The sequence below is a fragment of the Martes martes genome (assembly GCF_963455335.1).
Source record: "Martes martes genome assembly, chromosome: 7".
Classification (NCBI taxonomy): Eukaryota; Metazoa; Chordata; class Mammalia; order Carnivora; family Mustelidae; genus Martes; species Martes martes.
Window position 1 is genome coordinate 127,846,173 of NC_137894.1, and position 27,560 is coordinate 127,873,732.

The 27,560-nt window shown below is 55.4% G+C and overlaps 1 protein-coding gene across 1 annotated transcript in view; it reads right to left on the minus strand.

Annotated features, from left to right (window-relative positions):
- TMEM63C (transmembrane protein 63C) overlaps nucleotides 1-15,648 on the minus strand; it is a gene marked incomplete at both ends in the record, with an annotated part of 34,637 nt that extends 18,989 nt beyond the window's left edge. The window contains 7 exons of the mRNA XM_080808494.1: nucleotides 1,227-1,335; nucleotides 3,005-3,053; nucleotides 4,466-4,608; nucleotides 10,390-10,427; nucleotides 14,165-14,246; nucleotides 14,666-14,745; nucleotides 15,499-15,648. Coding sequence (XP_080664620.1) covers nucleotides 1,227-1,335; nucleotides 3,005-3,053; nucleotides 4,466-4,608; nucleotides 10,390-10,427; nucleotides 14,165-14,246; nucleotides 14,666-14,745; nucleotides 15,499-15,648 — 651 coding nt within the window. The remainder of the gene's footprint in view (nucleotides 1-1,226; nucleotides 1,336-3,004; nucleotides 3,054-4,465; nucleotides 4,609-10,389; nucleotides 10,428-14,164; nucleotides 14,247-14,665; nucleotides 14,746-15,498) is intronic.
- Nucleotides 15,649-27,560: the final 11,912 nt, after the last annotated feature.

The window sequence follows — 27,560 nt, forward strand, 5'->3', positions numbered from 1 at the left end:
TCTGGGCCTGGGGCTGGTGCTGGGGCAGGAGATGGACTGGGTCTGGGCCTGGGCTGGGCCCGGGCTGGGGCTGGGCTGGGGCTGGGCTGGGGCTGGGCTGGGGCTGGAGTTAGGCTAGGTCTGGTCTGGGTCTTGGGCTGGGTCTGGGTCTGGGTCTGGTGTTAGGCTGGGGTTGGGGCTGGGGCTGGGCTGGTGCTGAGCTGGGGCTGGAGCTGGGGTGGGGCTGGGGGGCGCTGGGCTGGGTCTGGGCTGGGTCTGGGCTGGGTCTGGGCTGGGTCTTGGGCCGGCTGGAGCCGGGCTGGGGCCAGGCTGGGGCCGGGCTGGGGCTGGGCTGGGGCTGGGCTGGGGCTTTGCGCATGCTGGTGCCGGTGTGGGTGCGGGTGCGGGCTTGGGCAGGCAGCACTGCCAGGCCACCTGCTGCCCTTCAGCCTCATCTCTACGCCCTAAGGGCAGCTGCGCCCTTTAAACACTGGGACTGCCTGTGCCAGCCAGCAAGGCATGAAGAGTTAAAGTCCCGAATGCAGCCTCAACCAGCAGTGGACAGGGAGTCGGTGGGAACATGCCCAACTGCTCCTCTTGGCTGAGAAAACTCTAGAGTTCACGTTCTCTCCCAGGGTAGTGGGGGTAGCTCCTTAACTGCTCTCTCTTACCTGCATCTCCTTTTCCATCCTATTTCCTCACCCTCTAGTGGTTTTTCCTAGGATCGCCTTCAAAATAAGTGAATGCTGTGCAAACCCTCATCTTAGGGCCCGGGAGCTGGGGTGACCCAAACCAGGACAGTGGGGCATACCTGGGCCAGGCCCTGGGGTCTCTGACCTCAGGGACTGTGGAAGGGCAAGGAACTTGGGCACCCCCCAGCAGGGGGCACGGAGCACTTAGGGTTAATCTCTTAGTCTGTGGATGGTGGGGAGCCAGGGGTCTTCAGAGAGGGGCTGGGCAGCAGGGCATAGGGTAGGAGGCGCCTGGGAGTGGCGGTATACCGACCGGTTTGGAAGCCTTCCAGTGGTTCACCAACCAGGACAACTGTGCTAGGGCCCGGGTAACGATTTCCGGGGCCAAGGGGAGGAGGCTTGCCCTGCTCGGGAGAGACGCCCCCCCCCCCCCCGCTCCAGTGTGTAGACTATATGGAACTGGGGGATGCCTCTGAAGGTTGGGAGTGGGATGGTCCAGCAGGCGCGGGCTCTGGCTGGGAGGGAGCAGGTCTGGAGTTCTTTTCACTTACTCACCTTGTAGCTCCTCTTGGGCACAAACCCTAAGCAGTGGTGAGCCATGAAGACGAGGTTGAGGAGGAAGTAGAGGAAGGAGAAGCAGCTATGCAACCACAGGACCTTACTCCTGCCGGGAACAAGACACAGGAGGGGTGAGACCACCCTCTCCCACCAGGGCAGTCTCCCCTGGGCCACCCTCAGACACTCGCGCTCCTTAGAAGGGGGAGGCCCATGCCAGCTACCGCAGGGCTAACATTGACTGAGGGCTTACTACATGCCAGACCCGGGGGGGACGAGATGCTTTCTGTACATTTTCTCACCAGATTCTCACACCATGTGAGGGTGCTACTGTGACTATCTCTGTTTTATCCGTGGGGAAATGAGGGTCAGAGGCAGAGGTCACTCCCAGCCGTGGCAGCACTGGGAGGTGAGCAGCGGATGCCCAGGGACTTCTCACTGCCACATAGGGCTGCCGGTGGCTCCAGCTCACGCCCCCACAGCTGCCCGACAGCCCAACAGAGGGGACATCGGTCCTCAGTGGTGAGGGATGGGGCGTCCTACTCGGGCCTGAGGGAGGAGGCCCCAGCAGATTCGCTCTGCCTCTCCTGGGACAAGAAGACGGGTGGCACCAGGACTTTGGGCTTGTATGATGCTGTCCCAAGGCATGTGGCCAAGAGGACTGCTCAGAAATAGGGCCCACCTTATTTGGTGCGGTTTGAGAAGAGAAAAGCTGCCTTGTTTCACAATCTCTCCTCGCCACTTGTCCTGGTGCCTGACGTTTCACCAAATATTCCCCATCTAGCTAGGTGTCTCAGTCCTCCGTGTCCTCAGAGGTGGTGAGTTTCTACGGTTTCTAAGGAAACATTCCAGCTATCTGCCAATATGGCTTTATGGATGTTGAAGGGTCTTTCCCGCCCTACTAAAACATCTTGTCGGGAAGGCGCAGGCACCTTACGCAGGTGGCTGGCCTGCGAGACGCTGGCGAGGAAGAGGCCAGAGCCCCATTCTGGTCTGGAGTTGGACGGATTTGGAGTTGGATGGATTGGAGGGGGCAAGGGGCAGAGGGGACGGGGTGGGGCCGAGGACGTGTGGACCCCCACGCACACCTGCTGGACCTGCCCCTTTAGCTTTGTCAGGAAGCCGGTCACGCATGGCCAAGACCCCCAGGTGGCCTTTTTCCTCAGGGTGGACTGGCAGGGCCACATCTGGCTCGGCACACATTGGTTGAGCCACCGGTTGGGTTGGCTGCTGTTGAAATCCACAAAGCACGTCCAACACTTGTCCTCCCCTGCCTCCCCCCAGACTAGGAGTGAAGCTCAGGGTGGGTGTGCACGGCCCCAGAGCCAGGGTCAGCTGACATAATATAGGAGGGGCAAAAAGCCAGGTCACGTGGGTCCTCAGTCCCCACCCTCCCGTACGGGAATCGGGTCTACCCTTTATTCATTATATGAGGGATGGCATACACTATTTTGTGGGCAGGAAATAATATCTTAAGCCTCTGCTTGCTACAGGGTCCTTGATGCTTCGGGGTGGCATGTAGGAAACAAACAGGACCATCTTTGCAGATCTTCAGAACTGGCCAGTTAGGGTAGTTCTACCTATTTCAGATCTGGGGACACCGAGGCACCGAGAGGATGCAACGTCTTCCACCCCCCTACCCAGTACATGGGTCCCAAGGAGACCAGGCTTTTCTTAGTAGCAAAGCAGTCCCCATGTTTTCGACCCACATGCCAGACCTTCTCTCCCCACCAGTGCCCCAGCCAGTAGACCAGGAGGGAAGAGGATCAGGTACCTACTCTATGGAGACATTGACAATGGTGGTCCGACCAAAGTGGCTGTTCCAATCTGGAAGAGAAGAAAGTGGCTGACCTCAAGGCGGGTTCCTCGACGGAGTGAGTTGAGGGGGCTGCTTGAATTCAAGGCTCCTGAATGAATGCCTGGGGTCTGGGGACACTTGCCCATGTCCTACCCTTCTTTCTCATTCCCCAGAAATTGCCCCCAACTCCCAATAAGACCAGCAGACTCCTCTTCCCCCTGGGACTCCTGGATGGGACTCTATGGCCGTGATGTGAGACGACGTCTTCGTGTGGCATCCCCAGTGTCCAAGCAGAGTGTGGCAGACACCAGTAACTGCTTATTGAAGGAACCCAGGGCCCCACTATGAGTGGAGGGACGAAACCAGCAAGGCTATCACCAATGGCAACCATCACGACAAGAGTGTCACGTTGCCTCATTATGACAGAGTAAATCCTCCTGGAAAAGTGTATTAGCTTGTCGGTTTAGACATCTCTGGGTGTTAGGAAACATGTCCAGAAATCCTGCATTAATATAACAAATACGTAATATACAAAATAGCATCTGGCTGTTAGGAAGAGAATTGGGAAAGGTAGAGGTTGCTGACTCTGGTAGCCACATTTGGGAGCATGGACGTTGCGGGCTACCTTGAAGTACCTGAAGCCTAGCTCTGCCTAGAGAAACAGCCCTGGGAGGAACCAGGGTGCCACTGGCTGCCACCTGGGCATCTGGGAGCTAAGCGACACCACCTCGTTATGCGGCCTCCAGCTCTGTCCCTCCTCATATGTTAAGTGAAATACTGGCTGTTAGTCCCTGAGCACTCACTACGTGCCAGGCACCGGACACGCGTTGTCTCCCAATCCCCCCAACAGCTGAGGACCCGACACCTGGGGAGACTGATCTGCTGAACAGAAGATGAAATGATCTGCTAGTTTGGGCAAAGGTATTTTCTGGGAAGCTGATGTGGGTCAAAGTGGGGGAACCAAGTCTGTCTTTGAAGCCACAATGCCAGTCTGTCCAAAGGACCTGCCCATTTATAACACGAATAGTGAGACTTCCTAGGAGACCAATTTGGCACTTCCAGTGCCATGTTTGTCACCACAGGAGCAGGGGAGAGAGATCAAGGTCGGGGATCTCTGCCATAGGTCACATGCCATCCAAAGGCCTAGCAGGTACCTTGCCAGGTGTCGCGTGGGGCTGCCACTAAGTGTTCAGTTCCAGGCTAAATTCCCACCGCACACCTGCTGTGCCGGGTCCTGAGCCAACCTCGGGACGACGGACGTCTCATCTCCAGTCTCCACGTGGGAGAACTGAAGTTTGGGGGCACCTCAGGTCACATGACTAATTTTGAGACGTGGGATTTGGTTTTGGATTTCTAGACTACTGAGATCCAAGCTCTGTCCTGCCTTTGTTCGGGCTGTCCTCCTGTTCCCGTGGCCCTGGGCTCACTGAGCTCCACCTACCCAGAACGGTGCCGGTGTAGTTGATGGGCAGGATGATACCCAAGGACGGGATGCAGAGGATAAGCATGAAGATGATGAGGTGGTACTGGAACATGATGTAGATGCGGGCATCGTCTCCACACTTGCTGATCAGATCCTCGTTCCTGGAAGACACACAGACAAGGACATTCCTCAGGCACTGGGGTGGCCACAGCATGCGCTGGAGGGAGGTAGAGGAGGAGGAGATTATCACCTTACCCCCAAGTTTTTATTTTTATTTATCTATTTTTTTTTAGAAAGATCACCCTTTATCTGAAAGCCTCTGTCATGTCTGAAATGTATTTCCCAGGCATATCCAAGGCAGAAGCTGTTACACACAAACACACACACACGAGAGTCTAGAAGCACTTCTGAAATCAAGCCGTCATTCCCTCTCTCCTTGCTTCTTCATACAGGCTGAGTGCTTGCTAAGACACGGGCACCAGAAAAACCAGTAGTGATATGGAAATGCATCCGATTTTTTTTTAAGTGGCTTCTTTGAATTTGTAAATTAAAAAGGAATTCTTACAGGAGCCGCCATGAGCTCTCACTCCACACTGCCAGATGAGTCGAGGTTAGAAAGTCAGACACTACCAAGTGTTGGCGAGGGTGTGGGGGCCCTGGGAGCTCTCTGCCATGCATGGGGACACACTCTGGCCCCGCCGCTTCGCCAAATGATATGATCAAGGAAACTGAACATACGCACAACCTGTGACCCAGCAATGCCTCCTTTCACGCCTCCTTTCACTCCCAGGGAAAACACATGGACACATGGATAAAGAGACATGTAGAGGAATCTCAGACACATCATTTCCAACAGCCCCAGACAACCTGTATGTTTACCAAGGGTGGAAATGGACACGGGAATTATGAGATATCGGGGGCCCTGCTGGCTCAGTCAGGGGAGCGTGTGACTGCAGATATCGGGGCGGGGGTGCGAGTGAGGGGCATGGAGCCGACTTAAAATAAAAAAAGAATTGTGAGATACAGAAGTGTATGTCCCTATGTGAGAAACATCGATTACATTCTATATAGAGTGTAACACTATATGGAGATAAAAATGAATGACCATGGGGCGCCTGGGGGGCTCAGTGGGTTAAAGCCTCTAACTTTGGCTCAGATCATGATCTCAGGGTCCTGAGATTGAGCCCCACATCAGGCTCTCTGCTCAGCAGGGAGCCTGGTACCCCTCTCTCTCTGCCTGCTGCTCTGCCTACTTGTGATTTCTCCCTCTCTCTGTCAAATAAATAAATAAAATCTTAAAAAAAAAATGAATGACCATAGTGGGACTTCACAAACACCATGTTAGGTGAAAGACCCAACACTGAATGTTTTCATTCACGGAGTTCAAAAACAGGCACCCCTGAACAGGGAGTGAGAAGTCAGGATACTGGTTGTCTTTGGAGAGAGGGAGGTAGAGGGAGGTGACATGGGGGTTGGGAGGGAGCCGGAGGAGGGCTCCTAGAGGGCTGGCAACATTCTAATCCTTGATCTGTTTTGCAATCCCATCCAGGAAGCATTTTGGTCCATTGCCTCTGCTTTGCCGCTGTCCTGCCGATTCAACTCCGTGACTATGGTATAAACACCATTGCATGTGTTGCCATGTTGCTTAGCTTTTAACCTGAAGCCTTTTCTGACTGTTTCACAGTCTGTGCACAGGGTTCACGGCTGCACGGTGGTAATGGTGACCGTGGCCTCTGCTTATGGAGTGCTGGTTCATACCCAGCACCAAGGTGGCCTCCCCACTCCGCCGGTGGACGTCCCAGTTTACTCACCCCTGCTCTCCAGTCGGGCTTGGAGGGCGTATGCAACTTCTAGCATCCAGTCCGGGATTCAGAGTTATTTTTAAACAATACTATAAAGAGCATTTCTTCAAGGCATTTCAATAATCCCCATTTAGGGAATTATTTAGAGTTCTTGATTTTTTTTTTTTTTTTAAACTGCAAGCCGTTAAAATACTTCCTGCCCTGGACTTGAGAATTAAATTCCGAGAATGGGGTGGGTGGGAACTGGTGAGAAGGCGGGGTGCTGGGGAGCGGGAATGAAGGGAGGTCCTGCTGCTGGCTTGGGTGTCAAGCCCTGGTCACTGACAGGAGTGTGCCTCAGACTGGATGGGGCTGAGAGAGCCTCCAGGCTCAGGAGGGAGCCGAGGGGAGCTGGTGGGACCAAGGACACGGGGATTTCCTTCCTGCTCCCCCCCCCCGCCCCCACTGCACTGGACACTGGGCCCACTGCTCCAGCTCTCTGGGGGGGAAGTCAGGTTATCCTCAGTAGCCTACCGTACAGCTCCGGGCAGGGGCAGCCTGTAGTTCTGAGTCTGTCTGCATTCCTCTACCCCATCATTTCCTCTTCTGAACCCCAATGTTCCAGCCACCACCCTCCTCCTCACAACTAATTCTCCTCTTGGCCCTGGTCGCTTCCCTTCTGCTGCCTCTTTCTGGAGACCCACTGTATCCACTGTCCTCTCTCATCTTCAAGTTCGCAGCCACCTCTTTCCACACCCTGGAGCTACCACCGGGTTCAAGGGCACATCGGCTACTCTGAAATACAAGAAACTCCTCAAGCCTCCATTCCCTGACACACTTCCCCTCAAGTTCCAGCCAACATCTTCACCTCCTTCTTCCTGCCCCCTCTTTCTCTGCCTCTACTTACCCTGGAATCGCCCTCCTAAAGGAGACCCAAATCACGATGTCCACGCCCTCTTCTTTCTCTCCTTCACTCAGCCGGGAGCTCAGGGCTCGCACGCTGCCCCCCACAGCCTCGCGGGCTTAGTGAGTGCAGCCCTAGAGGTGGCCGCCCCTTCCTCCTGCTCCCACGACACTCTCTTTTCGATCTTGCTTCCTGCTTTGGGTAATCAATCTGCTACCACAACTTCAACTAGGACCTCATGCACCCATCTCCCAAGCCATGCCCTCCCGCTCTGACCCTTCCCCAAAGCTTTAACGAACCCTGTTTTCCAACAGCTTGCTGGTCAACACACAGGTTTGCCCTGGCCATAATCTGTCATTCCCCCCAACTCCTTAGTATCTCATCAGCTCCCAACCAGTGGCATCAATTTCTTCCCCCGAAACCAGACCTGGATCACTCCTTCTCTTAACCAGTTGGAGGCCAGGTGGAGACCACGGCCCACGGACTATGAGCCCCATGATCTCCCTCCCTCTGCCTCCTCCCTTGGTCAGCACCGCCTCTCACACAGACACCGGAAAAGCCTCCTTAGATGTTCACCTTGCCTCTGGACTTTGTCCACAGCCAGCAACTCCCACCCGGCCCATACTCCTGCCTACAGATTTTCACCCTGAGTAGCCTCCTCAAAAATAGGAATGGGTCCTCTACTGCTCTAGATCAAAGGCCAGGATTCTCAGCATGGCACTCAAGGTCCTACTGATGCTTCCAGGCCAATCTTTTAGCCTCTCTCTTGCCATGTATCCTTGGTTTCTAGCCACACCGGACTGACCATTTCTGGATGCTTCTGCCCATCTCTGCCCTAAACTTGCACTCATGCAGCCATTTCTTTGTGATTGGCCCTCCACTGGACCTACTGTGGAAATTCTTCCCATCTTTCCAGGCCTAGCTCAAAACTTGCTTCTCCTGCACCCCCCAGTTGGAATTAATTTCTTGCTCCCCCAAACGCCCCTTGTCCGGCAGATATAACCTCCCCATTATGAGTTATATGTAGTGAGTCTTGTTAACCTTTCTCTCTCCAACTATGCTGCTTGGGCTCTGTGTCCGGGGACACTGGCGTCCCTGTCCCTGTTCAGCAAATGTGTGAGGCTGTCTTCTAGACATCCCAAAGGGTACAAGAGGCAGAGTGCAATGGCCAGCCTCCCTCCCTTCCCGGATGATGGTTTCCCAATGGAGGTGGCTTTGGGTGAAGTCGGGAATCTGCACCCAGACACACGCACTCGATGCACACTGACCTCCCCTGACCTGCAGGTCCAGGCACGCACACCCCAACAGCCGCACGCAGATTTGCACCAATGGAGTGATGTGCCTCTTTAATTTCATATTTGTACACGCACCACAGAGACGCCTACCACATGAAGTCTTGTATTTGCCATGCTGCTTTCCTGCAATGCGGACATGTTTCTCCCCACCCTGTATACACCCATTGACGTGTCAGCAGACGGCAGAGGAAATCCAGAAAGTCAGCCTCAAGCTACCCAGGACTGGGGATGCAGTCAGCTCCGACAGGCCCAGGCACTCCGGGAGCCCCCCCCCCCCCACCCCGCAAAGCGTTAGCTAACGTGCCATCCTGCCCAACATTCATGACTTTGCTAAACCCAGGAAACTAAAGCCAGCCTGGACAGTGTCCTGAGGCCACCAGCTCCAAAAGGTCATATACCTTGGTGGTCATTTAAAAAAAAATTTTTTTTTAAAGTAAATGTTTGTTTAAAGGAAAAAAGGTACAATTCCCTAGAAACTGTTGACAGGGATTGCATCTCTGGGGGAGGGTTGGAGGTGGACTTTCATGCTTCTCTGAATGAAAACATATTTAATGTGAGCTTGTGCATGTCTTAGAAATTACCAAAGCAAAACCAGAGAAGGTGCCAACAGCTAAATCATTTCCCCTCCACTCCCCCTGCGTGTGGCTAAGGTCCCCGGACCACACACAAACTAGCTGTATCATTTCCTGGGGACCCTGATGAATGATGTAGGTAGACTGAGTAGGGGGTAGAGGGCAGGGGCAAGGCCACGGGGACCCCCAGCAGTGGAGCGGGAGCTCAAACATCAGAGACCCATGGTCCTAAGCCCAGCTCAGGGTTCCCAGGGTCTAGGCAGGGTGCCTGTGCCCCCTTCAGCAGGTCTGGAGAAAGACGGGCACCCTGAGGTGGCTCATGGGGGCCAAGGGGGCTCTTGGGAGGGTGTATGAATGCTCCCAGCCAGGCCCTTGACTGGTGGGCATGGAGGCGCATGCAGGAAGAAGAAAGTCCTAGGAGCCTTTGCCAAGAAAGCAAATCAGCAGGCCCAGTCCGGCCCCCCCTTGCTGCAGGTGGCCTGGGAGGGGCAGCAAAGCTGCACCTGAAGGCAGGCACCCCAGGCAAGAAAGGGCCCCAGAGGAGGGTTTTGAAAGACGGGCAAGGCAGGGCGTATGGGGGATATTTAGGGAGTGCCTGGGAATGTGCAGGGCTATGAGGTGGATGCAGAGCTGTGTGCACTGGCACGATTGTGTATGCGTGTGTGCACGTGTGTACACACACGTACACACAGTGGGGGCACAGAGTTCTGGAAGAGCTCTGGAGAAAGCTCAGCGGAAGCAGGACGGAATCGGGAGCAGGAAGTCAGAATCCTGAAGCAAGGGGGAGTCAGGAGAAAACGGGGGACCTGGGGTCTGTCTCCTTGCCAAGTGGGGTCTGGCCCTAAAGAGATCCGGGAGGCAAAGTGGGCAAGGGGCTGTCCCTGGGTCATCAGTGCCGAGGCAAGAGGAAGGGCGCCCTTCTGCCTGGTGTTTTCTTTTCCATCTCAATATGATGGAAGGTGCTCACAGAAATAAAGCAAGTAGCAACGCAGGAAGAATTTCTTCCTCCTGGGGTGGATTCATACGGGTGAGGAAGTGGTGCTCTCCTGAGGGCTGCGGGCTGTGTCCAGTTCCCATTCCTACAACCCCCCGGCTCCCAGAGGGTGTCCTCTGCTTGGACAGGGCTGAGGTGGTGTCAGGGGGGAGTGGGGGGCCGCCTGGGTGGCTCAGTTGGTTAAGCGTCTGCCTTCAGCTCAGGTCATGATCCCGGGGTCCTGGGATCAAGCGCCGCATTGGGCTCCCTGCTCAGTGGGGAGTCTGCTTCTCCCTCTCGCTCTGCCTGCTGCTCCCCCTGCCCCTGCTCGTGCTTGTGCTCACTCTCTGACAAATAAATAAATAAAATCTTAAAAAAAAAAGAAAGAAAGAAAGAAAGAAAAGTTCAGGCACTTACTTCATGGTGACGGTGTTGAAGAACCAGGAATAGAAGCCCTGGGGAGAAAGGAGAGAACGTGTGAGAAAATCCAGCCCCGGGCCTGCCCTGCAGCTGTGGGAAGCCGGGGCGGAGCGAGGCAGCACCCACAGGGCCCTCCTTCCAGGCAAGTGATGGCAGCGAGAAAGAGCCCGGGTTCTGGAAGGAAGTAGGCTCCCTCTGGAATCCGCAGTGACTGTCCAGGGAGAGGTCTCCCGGGAAGTGAGCTGTGAGTTGACGTTCCTGCCATGTGGTATCCTGTTACAGGAAATGGGGGCTTCGGGGGCCTTGGGCCAGAGGGAGAGAAGGGACCCTTTGTGGGGTGGATGTTGGGTGCTGTCTGTCTGTCTCTTGTTGCTTCCTTCTGGGGAATGCCTCCCGCCCCAGGCCTGTGGTCTGGGGGGCTGTCCGTGAGGTAGGGGTCTGCCACCCGTGGTCAGAGATCAATGGGAGCGTGACCCAAGCGGGGCCAACCAAAACTCTCCGGGGGGTTGAGGGACCCGGGATGTGGGATGTGGGGAGGGGGGGTCTCTCCACCTGAGCTCCTACACCTTGCTGAGCACCCTGAACCCTGCAGTGGCTGGGTGCCAACTTCGATGCCACAGGCAGGAGCTTGTCTGAGGAAAAAAGCCCGCTCAGAGGAGAGAGGACCGGAGGGGGGATCCTGGTGGTATCTCTGGGCTTCCCGGATCTCCCTGTCTCCAAGGCAGCCACTTCTCTTGACTCTCCCCTGGGTCTCTTCTCTTCTGTCTGAGAGTCCTGCCGATTATGTCTTTCTCTCGAGGTCTTGCTGTCTGGTTTCTGGGTGGTAGGGGAAGGCAGCCTCAGCCACGGAGGCGGTGGAAGGCCTAGAGAGGAAGTGTGCTTGGGAAGAGTGTGCGCGAGGATAGGCCGGGCCCACCGCCCTAAAAGCTGCCAGATCCGGGAGCTGGTTAAGTTGCCCTGGTGCAGGCTTCCTTCTGGGATCCTGCAGGGTTTAGCGAAATCTGGGGAAAGACTGCGATTCTTGATTGACCCCACTGACCACAAGCACATCAGTGAAGAGGCAGGCCCGGCTGGCTGACATTCCCCGGCACCACACTGACTGTTGCCCAAAAGGAAGCAATGGTGGGGGGGGCGTGTCAGGCAAGCAAGAAACAGAAGCGAGTTCCTTGTTCCCTTCAGTATAAGGCCCACCAAGTCCCCTTCCCTGGATTGGGGTTGCCTGACGGATGTCCACCTCGGGGGGACCATTTCCCCAGTTCTGTCCTAGGGAACTAAGATAAGGACACCCTCTAAAAAAGGGTTGGGGGAGTGGCTCAGTCAGACTCTTGACTTTGGCTTGGATCATGTTGTCAGGGTCGTCAGATCAAGCCCCGTATGGGGTTCCGTGCTGGGCGTGGAGCCTGCTTGGGGTTCCCTACCTCTGCCCCTCCCCCCCCAAATAAATAATAAATAAAATCAGGACAGATGCCCAGGTGTGAGTCAGAGCAATGAAGGGGAATAGAATGCTGGTGGCATTGACTGGGAAAGTCCCCAGGGAAGGACTAACTCGCTGAATAAGAAAGAGTTGGGCTGAGAGTCTGACCACCTCTCCCTGCCCTGGAGGGTCTTTCTCTACCACCCCACTTTGGGCGAATGGGCTGTGATTTATTTAGGGAGCAAGTAGGTCTGTGGATGGTCCCTAGTGGTCGTGAACGGTGGAGGACCCACCTTCCTGGGACTCCCTTCCGCCCCCACTCTACGGAGGGTGTCAAGGGCGATACCACACGAGGCAGGGCCCCATCCTGGAATTCACACAGGACTGGACTGTCCTTCAAGGGGCAGAGGTCATGAGTGGAAGTGTGGCCCCTGCGAAAGTCACAGCGAGCCTGTGGGGACGATCTCTCTCTGCGCTCACAGACAACAGACACCCACGCGCACACGCTCCCCCGCGTGTCCATCACAGCTATGAAAGGCCTAAACCGTCCAGACATCTCAGCAGCTGAACAGCGAGCCCGAGCAGGGATGCCTCCTCCCCTCCTGCCTCGCCCCTGCAGGAGCCCACTCATCTGACAAAGCCGAGTGACTGTGGTTGGTTCATTGCACCTTTCTTAGTGGCCCACCCTCCTCACTCCCACCACATGGGGTAATGACCCTTCTGCTGCCCCCGGGTCTCCCCGGCCTGGCTGAGGCCCCGGCATCGTGGCTGGGGCGCTCCTGGGGCCACCTCCCCGCCTCCCACTCCCCCTGCCTGCCTCATTTCTAGCTCTGCAAGGTGATTGCCCGCTGTTGCTATCATGATTTCTCAGCTATTTTTTAAAATAAGTGACCTTTTTTGCCATTGTACACAAAAACCCCAACCGACGTCATGTTTCTGAAAATAAGCCTGAGAACCACCTTGGAAGGTAAGGTGCGACTGTCCGTATTCTACGGAGAAACTCTGAGACACAAACCGGAGTCTGCAGCTCCCCACACAGCCTGGGGCAGACCGTGCCAGGTGTCTCGGAGGGATGAGAGCAGAAGTCCAATGGTTCTACTCACTCACTGCCTTCAACAAAACCTATCAGATGCTACTGACACGGCAGGCTGGCTGGGGTGTGGGGACCGTGGCAGGCAGGACCCAGTCAGCGCCTGCTCTCGCTGCGGGATCAGACACACGGGTTTTGGGTTTCACGGTGTGAGACAACTGGTGAGCTGTCTGGGTGGGATGGAGGGCAGAAGCCACGCTGCAGGGCTCGAGGAGGGGGTGAGTGGAGAACACAGGTGCAGACAGCTCTTCCGGCTGCGCCGTGATGGGGCAGAGGGAGACAGGCAGTTGTGGGCAGTGGCGGGGCCCACGACCATCCTCGACACTCTCTGCAACACTCCAGCTCCGTTCCATGACTGCAGCCAGCCTTCCTGGCCCCTTTTGGAATTCATGCACTGACCACCGTCCCCTGTGCCTCTGTCTGGGGCCCCTCAGCCCCTCACCGTCCCCTGTGCCTCTGTCTGGGGGCCCCTTTCTCAGGGAGAAAGTCCCATGAGGCCAGACGTGGTCCGTTTTGTTCACTGCCCAGTACCCAGACCAGGGGTGGCCTATAGCAGGTGCACCAGGACAATGGGCTGAGCAAATGAACAAGCGTGGGCGGACGACTGGCATCCGACAGGGAAGAGAAGGAAGAGAAGACTGGGCTGCATGTAGCAGGGGTGGGAGGCTGAGGGGATCCCTGCCTGATGCGAATGTGCTATGTGAAGTGGGACCTGAGTCCTTGGCTTGGAGTGGGGGCTTGGGCAGGATCCGGGCTGTGACGAGGGCTGAGGATTTGAGAAGAGCAGGAAAATTCGTTTTAAAAATCCCTTTAAGGGATGCCTGGGTGGCTCAGTTGGTTGAGCGGCTGCCTTCGGCTCAGGTCATGATCCCAGCGTCCTGGGATCGAGTCCCACATCGGGCTCCTTGCTCGGCGGGGAGCCTGCTTCTCCCTCTGCCTCTGCCTGCCACTCTGTCTGTCTGTGCTCACTCTCTCACTCTCTCTCTCTCTCTGACAAATAAATAAATAAAATCTTTTTAAAAAAAAATCCCTTTAAAATGACAGAATTAACTAACTCTTACTTGGAGGTGGGAACGGTGAATAGCTCCATCTTTCTGATGGGGAGATGGAGGCTTGGCAAAAGGCCGAGGAATCTGTCCAAGGTCACATTGGCAGGTCTGGTGTTGTGGGCTACAAAGCCCCTGAGTGCAAGCTCGCTCCTTCCCGCACACGGCTGGGCTGCTGCCCAGAGTGAGGAACCTTCTGGGCCCAGTCCCCCCAGCACTCACCTTGTCCTTGTGTTCCATCTCCAGGGAAATATCTGACGGAGATGTCTTCTCACTCTGCTCCCCATAGATCAGTGAGGTCAAGCTGCAGCCAGGAAAAGCAGGGGCAGGGGGCAGAAAAGGAGAGAGAAGGCCTCAGGGCCTGCTGTCCCTCTGGTCCCCAGGCCAAGAGCTTCAGTACGCTCCTGTCCAGGACCAGACATGCCTTAGCTCATGTGCTGAGCACAGAGCTCTGGGGACAGACCCCATTAAGCACCCCTGTTGCCAGGTACCCAATGTAGCTTGGGAATCATGAGATCCAGAAGGTCTTAGATTCGAGAAAAAAGCGGCCTCGTGCCCAGAGATGACTGCCTGTCCACCCCCGACCAAGTTCTCTTCCTGCAAGGAGAGCCAGTGCAGGGCAGGAGTGGGTGCCGAGAGGGTACCTGCTGAGTCCTGGCTGTGGCAGCACATCCCCCAAGGAGGCGAGCAGCTCGCTCATCCTGACCCCCAGCCCCCCCTCACCTGTCATTGTGGATCAGCAGAGCCAGGCGCCCGTAGTCCCACGCGGCTTTCCGGAGGAAGGAGTAAACCAGAATGATGACCTATGGGCCAGGGAAGGGGATGTGGGGCTACATCTTCTGCTTGGCTGGCTCCTGCATCCCCATGGAGTAGGCCCTATCCATCAGGCTCCCAGGGGCTCCCTGGGCGCCCCCCAACATCCAGCCCTGTTAGGGTGGAGGCTATGCCTTCTTCAACTCTGGATGCCTTCTCAGCACAGAGTGGATTCTCAGAGTTTGCTAATGACAGCTTTGGTGTCATGTTTGGAACTATCTGACAAGCACATTCCTTGAAGGGGCACCTGGGTGGCTCTGTCAGTTAAGCATCTGCCTTCAGCTCAGGTCATGATCCCAGGGTCTTGGGATCGAGCTCCACATGGGGTTCCTTGCTCAGTGGGGAGTCTGCTTCTCTCTTTCCCTCTACGCCTACCCCTGCTTGTGTGCACTCTCTCTTTCTCTCAAATAAATAAAATCTTAAAAAGAGAGAGAGAGAGAGAGAACATTCCTTGAAGAAATCAGCAAGGGGAGAGAGAAGGGAGACCCAAGGGCACTGGCCAGGTGGGTCTCTGGACAGCAGTGCGGGGAAGGGAGTCTTAGGAATTCTGACTCTGCCCACAGTCCCCTCTTCCCGGACTGCCCTGAATGGGACTGCCATTTAGGGAGTCCCCACTGCTGTGGCTGGCATGCACTTGGAGCGCTGAGGCCCCTGCTACGTCACTTGTGCTCACCCCTGCCTTCCCCCCCCAGCCCACCCCCCTCCGCCGAGGCCTCACCACCACCAAGGAACCCAGGACTTACCACCCACAAGAAGATGTTGAGGAACAGCACAGTGGGGATGCCCCCAAAAGGCTGTCCCTGCAAGACGGTGCTCCGGGAAGGGAAGCATTCATTTGATGTCATGTTCTGAGTCTTTTCCATCGTGTTCAGGCTGCCTGGCGGGACAGTCATCCTGAGAGCTCCCTGGTGACAAAGGGACGCTCAGGTCAGACAAGAGACCCTCTCCCTCTGTAAGCACAGAAGCCTGCCGGGGAGATAGGGAGGGGCACACTGCGTGCCCATGGCCAGACTGGAACAGGTCAGGGAAGGAGGCTCAGCCCTGAGATGGCATGCAGCCTTATCCCATAAGACAGCAGCTGCCCCAAACCCAGAGCCATGACAGCAGAAGAGCCCAGATCCCTTTACTGAAAGAGTTGTCAAATGCACCTCCAAATGGATCTTCTTATTCCTACTTTTGTGAAGCTTTTCTTGCATAACATTTCTTGCATGAACAAACTTCACAAAGGCGGGTAGGACCCCAGAGTGGGAGTATTCCGCTTGGAGAAGAGAAGTGCATTCATGGGACGCCCGTGCAGACAGGGTCTAACATCCTATGATTCTCTGACCCAGTTTCCAGCGAAAGAACGTTCCTAGGACTAAATGAGGGAAAGCGGCAGGGCACCCGGCACAGAGTGGTGACTTGGTAAATGCCACTGTCTTAATGTTGAACTTGAACCAGGGAGATCGGCACCTGCCCAGGGGCCTGAGCCAATCTGGTGAGGGCTCAGGGTCACGGGCATCAATAATCTCCAGACTTGGAGAAGAGTGGGAAGCATCGAAGAGAATGGGAAGTGACTAGGAGCTGCCTGAAGTTATCTCCAAAGTTGTTCTGGTTTTTAAAGATCATTTGTTTTGGCTCCAGACTGCGTCTCACCCTAGGAGGTCTTTACTCCTGTTCAAGGAAAGCAGGCTCATTCCTTCATTCCTTCATTCAACAAGTATGTAGTGAGCAGCTGCCCTGTGCCAGACCGATGCTGGTGATGCATCAGCAAACTTAAGAAAGGGATCACTTCAACCCTTGGTTTGAGAATAAATGGAGATGGGGCAAGCAGAGAAATAGAAACAGACAGGTCAGTTAGGAGGCAATTGTCGCAATCCAGGCAAGAGGTAACCACAGTCAGGATTGGGATGGAAACAGAGGAGGTGGTGAGAAGTGCTCAGATTTTGGAAGTATTTTGAAGGTGAAGCCAAGACTTGCTGATAGAATGGATGGTGGCGGGTAGGGTGTAAAAGAGAGGAGTCCAGGATGACTCTGAGGTTTCCAGGTCCAGCGACCAGAAGAGGGGAGATGCTGTTATTGGGTGCGACAGCCGGAAGTGCAGGGTGGGAGGCGGTCAGGAGCCGGGTGCTGGATCTACTAAGTGGACATGCCAGGCGGATGGCTGGAGCTGAGTCTGCAGCTCAGAGGAGGGTCGGGAGACATTAATGGGAGCATCGGCCGCAGAGAGAGGACTCCTAGAGGCATAGGACTGGATCGCCAAAGGAGTGGGCACAGAGTGAGGCTCAAGGTCTGAGCCTCGGGGTGTTCCAGTGCAGAGAGCTGCGACAGAGGAGGACACAGGAAAGGGACTAGAAGAGCGGCCAGGGAAGAAGGAGAACAGCTGGAGAGGGTGGTGTCCTGGAAGCTAAGTGTCTCCAGGAGAAGGGAGGGACCAAGTAAAAGGACAAATGGGAATCAGCCATCGTTAAAGCAACGTGGAGGTTTAGCCAGTGGCCAGACTGGAACAGGTGCGAGAGAGGAGGATGCCAGCAGATCTGGAGCCAGTGGGCGTGAACAGCTCCTTCAAAAAGGAACGAGAGTTTGGAATTGGTTAGGATGGGAGAAGTAGCCGAACGTGGTATGCCAATTGTCCAGTAGAAAATGAAAAGCTGGTGATGTGGGAGAGATAGGGCATCACTGGAGCACTGCGAGGACGTGGGAAGGGCTGGGAACCGGTGCCCAAGTGAAGCTGGCCTTGGCCCAGAGCTGGATACTGACCCACGACAGCAGGAGGGAGGCAGGTGTGCTGGCGGGGCTCGTGGGTGTGCCCTCCCACGGCTTCTATTTCTTAGCCTTGGAGAGAACAGGGTCTCAAGGTGACTGTGCAATGCTGGTGGTGGTGGGCAGATGTGGGATGTTTGTGGACAGGAAAAAAGGCAGAAATAGAAAGCTAGAGGAGTGGTGGAGTGAACGGAGGATGGGAATGGGGAGGACTGCCAGGCCGCCCTAAGGGTCCACTGAAGTTCATGGTCTTGAATCGACAGCAAGAACAGCCAGACTCATGGGGCATTTCCCCCGCTGTACTCATCCGTGCGGTTGCAGGTGTGGAAGGGGAGCACAGCTGGACCTAAGCAGGCTAGAGGTTTTCCCAAGATGAGAATAAGAGGCTTGGCACTGAATGTGAGGGAGTAGGTTTCCTGACTGGCCAGGTAAGGAGAGAAGGGAGATGCACGTTGGGCGAGGGATAGTGACAGGTGCCAGGGGTCCAGGGAGGTAGAATTGTCCAGTGCCACAGGCTGTGAGCTGACAGATAGGAAACTGAGCTGTGTGACACTGAGACCGAGAAGGGATTGGTTATGGGTAGTGAGAAGGTCTAGGGCATGACCGTGGCGTGAGCGGGGGAGTGATGTCAAGGAACGGAGAGGCTGGAGTGTCCTTTGTGGAAATCTTTAAGAATGAAGACCGGGACAGCACTGGTGTGACGAATGGAACACTTCCGGGAAGGAGGGGAGTAAGGGAAGTCCTATCCTGGGGAGTCTCTGGTTTCAGGTCCCAGCGGGCAGGTGAGGTGCTGCAGAAGCTGGGGGTGTTTCTGGGCATCGTGGGCTCTGTGGCACTGAACCCCAGTTCCAACACTCACTAGCCACCTCAAGTAAGTCACTCCCGGTCTCCCTGCCTCACTTGCTCATCTATAAAAAGGGGATGGTGTTAGTAACCAGTACCCACTTCACAGTGCTGTCAAGAGGGACAGGTGGGTTAAGATTCGTCAGCTATGGAGAGCAATGCCTGGAACACAGACGTATTCCAAAGATGAAAAGTTGGCGCACGGCTCCAGGGGACACTGTGGAATGCTGGCCGGAGTTGGGGAGGCTTGGGGGATGGGGATGAAAAGGGGCATAAAGGTGAAGGGACAGGTGTGCAGGACAGGGGAGGTGGCCTGGGGGTGTGGGGCTCCCTGTGATAACTCGCAGAAATAGGAAAACACCAGAACCCACCCTCCTTCCGGCCGGATTAGCATCTAACGGGAGCAGGGAGCCTCCTGCCTATCTTCTTCTGCTCCCTTCTCTTTCTGCCCTAGGCTGCCCACGGTTTTATTACCCCAAGTCACTGCTTCATTCATTGACACAATCACGCTTAGCTAAACGTAAACTTAAAATGGTTTACACTGAACACGATACCTTTAAACTGTAGCCTTCTGTCAGAGTAGCCCGAGTAGCTAGTAGCCTTTCTCTGGGCATCTCTCTGGCAGCTGCGGCAGGGAGCTGCAGTTCTGCTAGTGGCCACCCGGGGGAGCCTGCGCTGAGGAAGCCGCTGGGGAAGGGCCGGGGCGCGCAGGCGCGATCCGAAGGCCTCGGAGAGCCGGTCCTTACCTGAGTCGGTTCTCCAGGGAGGGGCCGAGTCAGGCCCGGGGGCTCCGCTCAGCTCCGCGGCAGCTGCAAAAGGACAAAGGCGGTGGAGAGACCAGAGTTAGGGACCCAGGCCGTGCTCGCGGGCCGCATCATCCCTTAGGGCGTCTTTGCTCATCTTTGTGCTCAGGATGCTCAGCCTTTATCAGAGGTGTGTTTCGCCAATAGTTTTTCTGTTTGTGGCTCCTCCTTTCTTTTTCTTTTTTTCCTAGTATCTCTGAAGCACCAGGGTTTGGGATTTTGACAAACTCCAATTTAACAGATTTTTTTTTAAGATTTTATTTATTTACTTGAAAGAGAGAGAACATGAGAAGGGAGAGGGTCCGAGGGAGAAGCAGACTCCCTGCTGAGCAGGGAGCAAGCCCTTTGTGGGACTCAATCCTAGAACTCCAGGATCATTACCTGAGCTGAAGGCAGTCGCTTAACCAACTGAGCCACCCAGAAGCCCTTACAGATTTTGTTTTACGTTCCAGGTTTTTAGTATGGTGTCTATGAAATCTTTGCCTACCCCAAAGTCTTACAGATCTTCCATGTTTTCTTCTAAAAAATCACATCGTTGTAGCTCTGACACTAAAGCCAGAGATGGACTTTGAGTTCAGGCGGGCACAGGAGGTGAGGTGAGGGTCTAAGTTCATCTTTCGCATGTGGCTATCCGGCTGCCCCGCACCCTTTGTTGGACTCTCATCTTTTTTTTTTTTTTTAAGATTTTATTTATTCATTTGACAGACAGAGATCACAAGTAGGCAGAGTGACAGGCAGAGAGAGAGAGGAGGAAGCAGGCTCCCTGCTAAGCAGAGAGCCCGATGCGGGACTCGATCCCAGGACCCTGGGATCATGACCCGAGCCAAAAGCAGAGGCTCTAACCCACTGAGCCACCCAGGTTCCTTGGACTCTCATCTTTAAACGGAGGGGAAGAGCGGAGACCCCCCGCCCCCCGGTCAGGGCTGTCTGGGGGACTGGAGCCAGACCAGGAAAGTGAGAGCTCCCAGTGACCAGGAGCCCAGCCGTCGGGATGAGTGACTTGTTATGTGGGTAATACCATGCATGATGAGGGAAGGGGGCGTCCCGGCTGGGAAGAGCTCCGGCTTCCATCTGGCTCTAAGGAGGTTTGAGTCCTGATGCTGCTCTTTTCCACTCAGCTCCCACACACTCATTCTCTCTCCTTCCAAAAGCACCCCCTCTCCTCCCTCCCTTCTCCTCCCTTCCTTCCACAAAGAAGGGCTGAGTCCCTACCATGTGCCAGCCATCCTGCCAGGCTCTGGGGGCCCAGCCGACCTGGTTCTGTCCATACGAGGCTCCCAGACTCAGCGGGGAGACGCGTAGGCACACCAGGCATATGCCACCACACCCTCCCCTGATGGCCCAGGGCAAGGAGGCCATGGGGCGGGCCCACCTCGAGGGGCCAGAGAAGGCTTCTGCAAGGAAGTCACCTCCGGGTGAGATTGAGGAGGAGGAATCGGGACAGAGGGGAACCATGTTGGCCAAGACCCAGAGCGGGGACAGAGCATGGCATTTGGGGAAGCTAAAACCGAATAGTCATGGCTAGAGCGCAGGGTGGATCACTGGTTCGTGTTTGTTTGCTTTTATATTCACTTGGCAAGAACTGGCAGCATAGTGACTCTTGCCAGGTCCTCTTCAGGGGGTTCCCAGCCTTTGGGATTTGGGGAGAGGATTGCTGCTGGGAGAGGCGTGGCCCAGGTGGCCGTTCTCCCCAGGAGGGGCTCCAGATAAAAGGCACAAGCCTCTAAGCTTGGAGGGGGCCCGGCAGGTGGGGCATGCCCGAAGGTGAGGCAGGTGAGGGAAGCAGATGAGGAAAGGAGGTGAGGAAGGACAAGAGAGAAGAGAGCCTCGTGCCCACCTCAGCACCCTCCCCAGTGTCCTCAGCAGCAGGCACATGTGGATGAGGGAGGCTGTTGTAGAGACCCAGAGCACTGCCCCGCCTTTTGTCCTCGCCCCTGGACTGTGCCTGGACCCTCCTTTCTGGAGAGCTTTCCTCCTTCTTTCTTTCTAGCTCTTGGGTATGAAGAACAGGGGTAGAGGGCTTTCTGGAGACCAAAGTATCAGCACTGGAAAGAACAAAACTTGCAATCTGTGGGATATAAAGGAAGACCGAGCAGGGGGCACCCACCTGGCTGCAGCAGGGGGCAGCAAGGGACTCCTCTTTGGGCACGAATTTCACAGCAGAGCACAGGGAGGCGATCAGGGCGGTGGGAGGAAGTGGGCTGTCTGCAGACAGTCTGGGCTGAAATCCCAGGTCCAGCCTTGCTAGCTGTGTGACCATGGACAGCGACCTCACTTCTGTGAGCCTCAGTTTCCACCTCTGGAAAGTGGGGCTAATAGAAGCACAGCCTCACGAGGTTATTGGGAACATGAAACAAGAGAAATCACACAAAGCCCTTTGCAGAGCACTTGAGAAAGTGTGCTATTAGTCAGTACTGTCGTCGGCGGCGGCACTAGCTTATCTGTGACACGGTAGTGAGGGGCCAGACTGGACCATTCCTGGTTTCTGTCCACCTACTCTGTTCTGGAACAGGCCAGGGGAGAGATCTGGAATATGGGAAGGACTGTCCAATAACCCATAAACTACCGCCTGTAGGTGGTTGTTGCCTCTGTCCTTCCTGTGCAGGAGACACAAATGTCAGCCTTGCTTTTTGGGCCAGCAAGGGGCAGAGAGAGACGGTGGTGATGCTGGCTGGCGAGTCAGGATTCTCAGCCCCCTTCTCAGCTGATGGGGAATGTGCGGTCTTCCTCCTCTCCCATTTCTCCCCCAGCCCAGCCTCCAATGGCAGAACCTGAAGCCTTAGCAGTCCCAGGACTGGACAAGAGTTACTTCGGCAAGTTGGCTTCATAAAGAACTAGCTCAGTCTTTATTAGTCCTGTGGCCCTTTGCTCACCTGCTTCCTTCCAGACCTGGCCTGGTTTCAGCCACTGCTGTCCTAAGTAGCCAGGCCAGCACTTTGCTCCCCTCTCCTCATCTCAAGGCCAAGTCCTCTACATAAGGAACCCAAATCCCCCAAATCCCAGAGCGAGGGTGGTCCAGGAGCCCTGGGGCTGGGGGGAGAGGGAGGAGAGGGAGGAGAGCAATCTTATTAATAGCCAACATTTAATGAGCACTCACTATAGGAGGAAATCTTCCCATACAAGTATAGCCCATTTAATTCTCACAAGTACCATAGAGTACCAAAATCATCCCTAGATGCAAGAGAAAATTAAGAAAATTAAGGCCCAGACAGGTTCGATAACTTGGCTAAGGTCATGGTGCTAGTAAGTGGGAGGCTTGAACCTGAGCAGTTTGTAACCCTCTGCTCCCTGGCTGCTGGACCCTCTTAACCTCTGCTGGGCTGGAGTGCTGGGCAGGGAGCAGAGGAAGGGGGTGACTTTGTGGAAGTCCTTGCCCGGGGATGGAACCTTGTCCAGCCTTTCAGGGTGGCGCAGTGGAAACTGCCATGGACTCGGGGGCCCCCGGGGTCACCTGTGGCCTTCTCTTCTCTGGGCTTCTGCCTGTAAGATGAGGGGTTTCTGTGGGAATTCTCCAAGGGTCAGGCTGAACCAAGGATTCTGGATGTCTCTGAGACACAGCCTACTGCCACCCAGTCTATGGCTCCCAGCACTGCCCAAAGCCACCATCCTTGTGGGTTCTTAGGCACAGATCCAGAGGGCCTGCAACTCGGTTGGACAAGCAAATCACCAGAGGCCAAAGGCACGTCCTAAGGCAAGAAGCTGGGAGGGGAGGCCACCCCCGCCTCCTCCTCCAACCGTGTCCCCCTTGGAGTGCACAAAGCCACAGCATCTGCTCCCCAGACCCACCATCTGGCCTTCTCGCTGCCTTCAATTACTCATCACCTTTCTGGCAACAACAGGAGAGATGCTTTGCCATGGTTTTGGACCTGAAATGAACTGGAGCCCCCGGCCATGGGCACCCCCCACCCCCCCTTCTTCTCTGGGTCTCACCTGGTATCCCTTCCGCACCCTCCGCTCTCAGATCTGCATCCCCCTTTCCAAGGTCCACTTGGCAGCAGGTTCTCTGGGGGTCCCAGAGAGAGGGAGGAGGGAAGCGGGGTCACTGCAGTGAGGGTTCTGGGTAATGTCCCTCCCCAGCCACCACACCAGTGGGCCATGAATCTTCCCTGAATCTCCATCTCCTCATATCGTCACAGTGAAGGGGGGTTTGCCCAACATTCCACGTGAAGAAATGGTTGCCGGCAGGCCACGAGATTTGCCTAAGGCTAGGGAAAGTGGTGGAGCGGGCAACAGAACTGGGTTTCCTGGCTCCCCTTTCAGTGCTCTCGGGCTTGGATGGATGACTCCGCAGCCTGGGGCTGGGGGTGGGAGACCCCGGGAAGGTGTTTTGTAGATCAGACACTCACGCCCCAGTCCAGACTCTAAGAACAGGAACATCCAGTCCATTTTTAGGTGCAGCTGAGATGGAGAAACAGCGGCTTAGGGTCCCCAGGATTATCTGCATCTAGATAAGGCATTCCTGCCGATCTAAAAGGTCTCCTGGGGGCGCCTGGGTGGCTCAGTGGGTTAAAGCCTCTGCCTTCGGCTCAGGTCATGATCTCAGGGTCCTGGGATAGAGCCCTGCATCGGGCTCTCTGCTCAGCAGGGAGCCTGCTTCCCCTTCTCTCTCTGCCTGTCACTCTGCCTACTTGTGATCTCTGTCTGTCAAATAAATAAATAAAAAATCTTAAAAGGTCTCCTGCCTCCCCTGAAAGGAAGGACGGAGAGGTGATGTGGACATACGGGGCGGCAGCTCAGGACCCGGGTCCTTGCAGTCTGCTCTCGGGTCTCCCCTGCCCCTCAGCTCTGTGGGAATCTGGGGAAAGTTGGCTGGAGGTCTGCGGAGGCCACACCACTTCTCACTGCTTGACGTTTCTCCCTGTGTCTGTGCTCACTGGCTTAGCCACTTCATGAGGCAACATGCCTGCTATCTGTCCCATCCCTGGGTATCCCTGCGCTGTGCCACTTCCCCCACCCTGGGGCTGGCTGGGGCCTTTACAGCCCCGGGGTCCAGCTCCAATCCTATCCCCAAAGCCTTCCACCCTCCAGTGAGCAGCCTGGTCTGCACCCTGTCCCCACCCTCTTTGCACAGCTGGCCTTTGCTATCACTGCCTGGTGCTCTGTTGCTTTTCCATGGATGTGAGCAGCCAGTTTCCCCGACAGGTCCCTTGAAGACAGTCCCCATCATTGTGGTTCTCCCACAGTGACCAGCATGCGGAGGCCTCAATGAAAGACAGAAGGGCCTGCCCCCAGGGCCATCCTCGGGAGCAGGAAATAATAAAATGTAATTTGCATATGTTTGCATAACACGAGTCACTCATTTTACACACACACACACACACACACACACACACACACACCGGCTGTCTAGCCAGCACACTGTGGGTTACCAAGTCTTGTTCCCTGGGTCACAGCAGGAGTAGAGGGAACATATGTTTTGGGGTCAGGAGAATGGGTGTGATCTGGCTCTATTAACTGCAATTTAACCTACTGGTATTCAGTTTTCTCTTCCATAAAATGGACATAATCAGGGCTCAGCTGGTTAAGCGTTGTCTTCAGCTCAGGTCATGATCCCAGGGTCCTGGGATCGAGTCCCATATTGGGCTCTCCGCTCAGCAGGGAGCCTGCTTCTCCCTCTGCCCCTCCTCACTGCTCGGGCTCTCTCTCTCACTTTCTCTCCCCCAAATAAATAAATAAAATCTTAAAAAAAATACTTCTAAAGAAAATGGACACAATCCCCTCTGTTCTGCCTACCTCAGGGCAGCTAAGACAGTCCAAGGGGAGAGTAGGGAGAGACTGTGGTAGAAACCGTGAGCACTGTGAATGTCACTTAGTGCCTTTGCTGTCCTTTTACTAGCACCGAGGTCAGCCTACCCCCCTCCCCCACCAGCCCTGAAGCTGCAGCCCCTGGAGCAGCAGCAGGATGTTCACGGGGCTCTCTGCGGGCGGGGCCGGGCGGCAGCGGGGCCCTGGACTCCGTCAGAACAGCTGCCATCTACTGAGAGAGTTCCATGAGCCAGGCGCCGCGCCAGGCTTCTTAACTAGCATCCTCTCGGTTGACAAATCTCTCAGAGCGTGTATCAGGTGTGGCCAATGGCCTTCAGCAGCCACTGCACCTCGTTCTAGCAGATGTGCCCTCTACAAGCTAGAAAGTGAGACGTGACCCGTCCAGCACCTCCTTGCAGCTGGGGCTCCGACTTCAAGTCACTTTGCATCAATGAAACGCCCTGCACATAGATGTATAAGATGGAAAGGAGGAGGAGGCATCCTCCTGGGCTTGGGCTGTGTGCTGCCGACCAGCAGCGTTGAGGAGAGGAAGGAGTTCTCAGCAGCAGACTGATGCCCCATTGCTGGCTCCTGGGGGTGGGGGGTGAGAGACAATCACACCGAAGGCTGCAAGAGTCCCTGATTCCTGGCTTGTAGGTGGAGAAACGGGAACTCAGGGGTCGAGGAGTCCAGTTCTGGCTTTTGCATGGCTCTGCTCCTTCAACACCTGAGCTCCTGGCTCCTGGCCTGCTCCAGAGGGAGGCCCTCTTGGCCCCCAGGGACCCCTCCAGTCTTACCTCCTCCACGTCCTTACAAGAAGCCTCAGCCCTAGCAGATGAGTGGCCCCTCATCTCCTCAAAGCCCTTGGCTTTCTCTGTTTCCTCCATTTCTCTCCTTTGTAGAAAGGCCTCCAGATCCTCGCTGAGGAAGAATGCTCCCTCCACTGTCAGGCCCAGCTCAACTCTGCTTCCTGGCACCTTTCTTAACTTGGCCAGCAAGGCCTGCCTATCCCTCCAGCTCCATCTTACCCAGCTCTCTCCTTCTCTCATCCCCTGGCCTTCTTTCTTTCCCTCAATACATGGAGCATACCATCTTCTCTCTTGCTGCCACGGGACCTTTGCATATGCTGATCCTTCCACTTGGAGTGTTCCTCCCTCCCACTAGTGAACTCAGTCTCCTCTAGTTAATCTCAGCTCAATTTTTGCTTCCTTAGGGAAGAACACCAGACCAGGCCAAGCCCCACATTCCATGCCTCGGAGTCTCTTAGGAGTCAGACATAGTGTGACATTTAAGTAGAGGTCCCTAGGGACCCCGATCCTGTCTCTGCTATTTACAAGCTCCATGTCTTTGGGCAAGTATCTAAGCTTCCCTGTGCCTCAGCTTTCTTATCTGTAACATCTACCTTATTGGGTGGATGTGAGGATTATATGAACCAACTCACTTAGAACAGTGCCTACTACAGAGCAATGGCTCAATATAGTTAACCAGTATTTTCCTTGTTTGTACCTAGCACATTCAATGTTGATTTATGGGATAACATGCCAAATGGCCGACTCCCCCAGGGGATACAAAGCTCTGTGATGGCTAAGTTTGCTTAATATTTTTTCTGCTGTGCTGGTTAGAGCTTGGTGCTTTACAGATGTTTGTGGAAGGAAGGAATGGCTGGTAGTGGGCTGCGTTGGACCTCACTGGCCCCCTGATCTCCACCCCAGAGCGTTTGGCTGGAGGGGTACCTATGAATCCTGTAACCCAAGCTCCTCCTCCCGCAGACGAGCAGAGGTTGCTACTGCCAAGTATCTCCCCGGCTTCCAATCCCATGGGGCTGGGTAGCCCCCGGCCACCTCCATCTCCCTCTGGAATTGGGCTCCATCAGTAGACTGAGGGCATGGCGAAATCTCGGGCTAAGCAGCCAGTTCTGACTCGATTTTTTAAAAAAAGGAAAAAAAAAGTGGCACGTCTCTTTTCTGAGTGTCGTGGAGCAAACACATTCCCACCACAAGCAGGTAAAGCTGCAGGCTTCCCTTCAACCCTGAGATGTTGCCGTAATTCTCATCTCCGGGGTAACAAGTGGGACGGAGCCTTCAGCTGGCAGAGACGGGGCAAAGGGCTCATCATCATCCTCATGATCATAGGGCCAGAGTGTTGTTCTCTCCCCAGCCTCTTCCCTGCTGGATTTCCCCGCAGGAGTCCTGAGTGGACCGAGAGGGGAGGGCACAGGAGGGGAGAGACAGCCAGCTCGATGCCCGAGCCAGCCCCAGTCAAAGCGGGATGAAGGGGCCCGGCAGCAGAGGCACGCAGGCTGGAGGACACTGTTGGGTGTCGTTCCCCTCAGCTCCTTCTGCAGGCCAGGATGGGCTCTGGTGGACGGTGTCCCACTCTGGAGAGACAGACAGACCCAAAGCTCTGCAGCTAGGAGGCTGAGCCCCAGTCCACGCAGCCCCCACCAGCTGCTGGTTCTCCGATGCGTAGCTGGAGCCAGCCATAACTGAACACCTGCTCGGTGCCGGCACTGGACTAGGAAGTGGGGGAAAGCTCAACAGCAGACGGACCTGGCCTCAGTGAGCGCTCCACCAGGGGAGCCCCGGAAACAGGAAAGCAGGCCATCAGAATAAAGGGCAACAGATGCGCTAATTCAGTGAAGGAAGCAAGGTGCGGACGGCACATGGAAAATG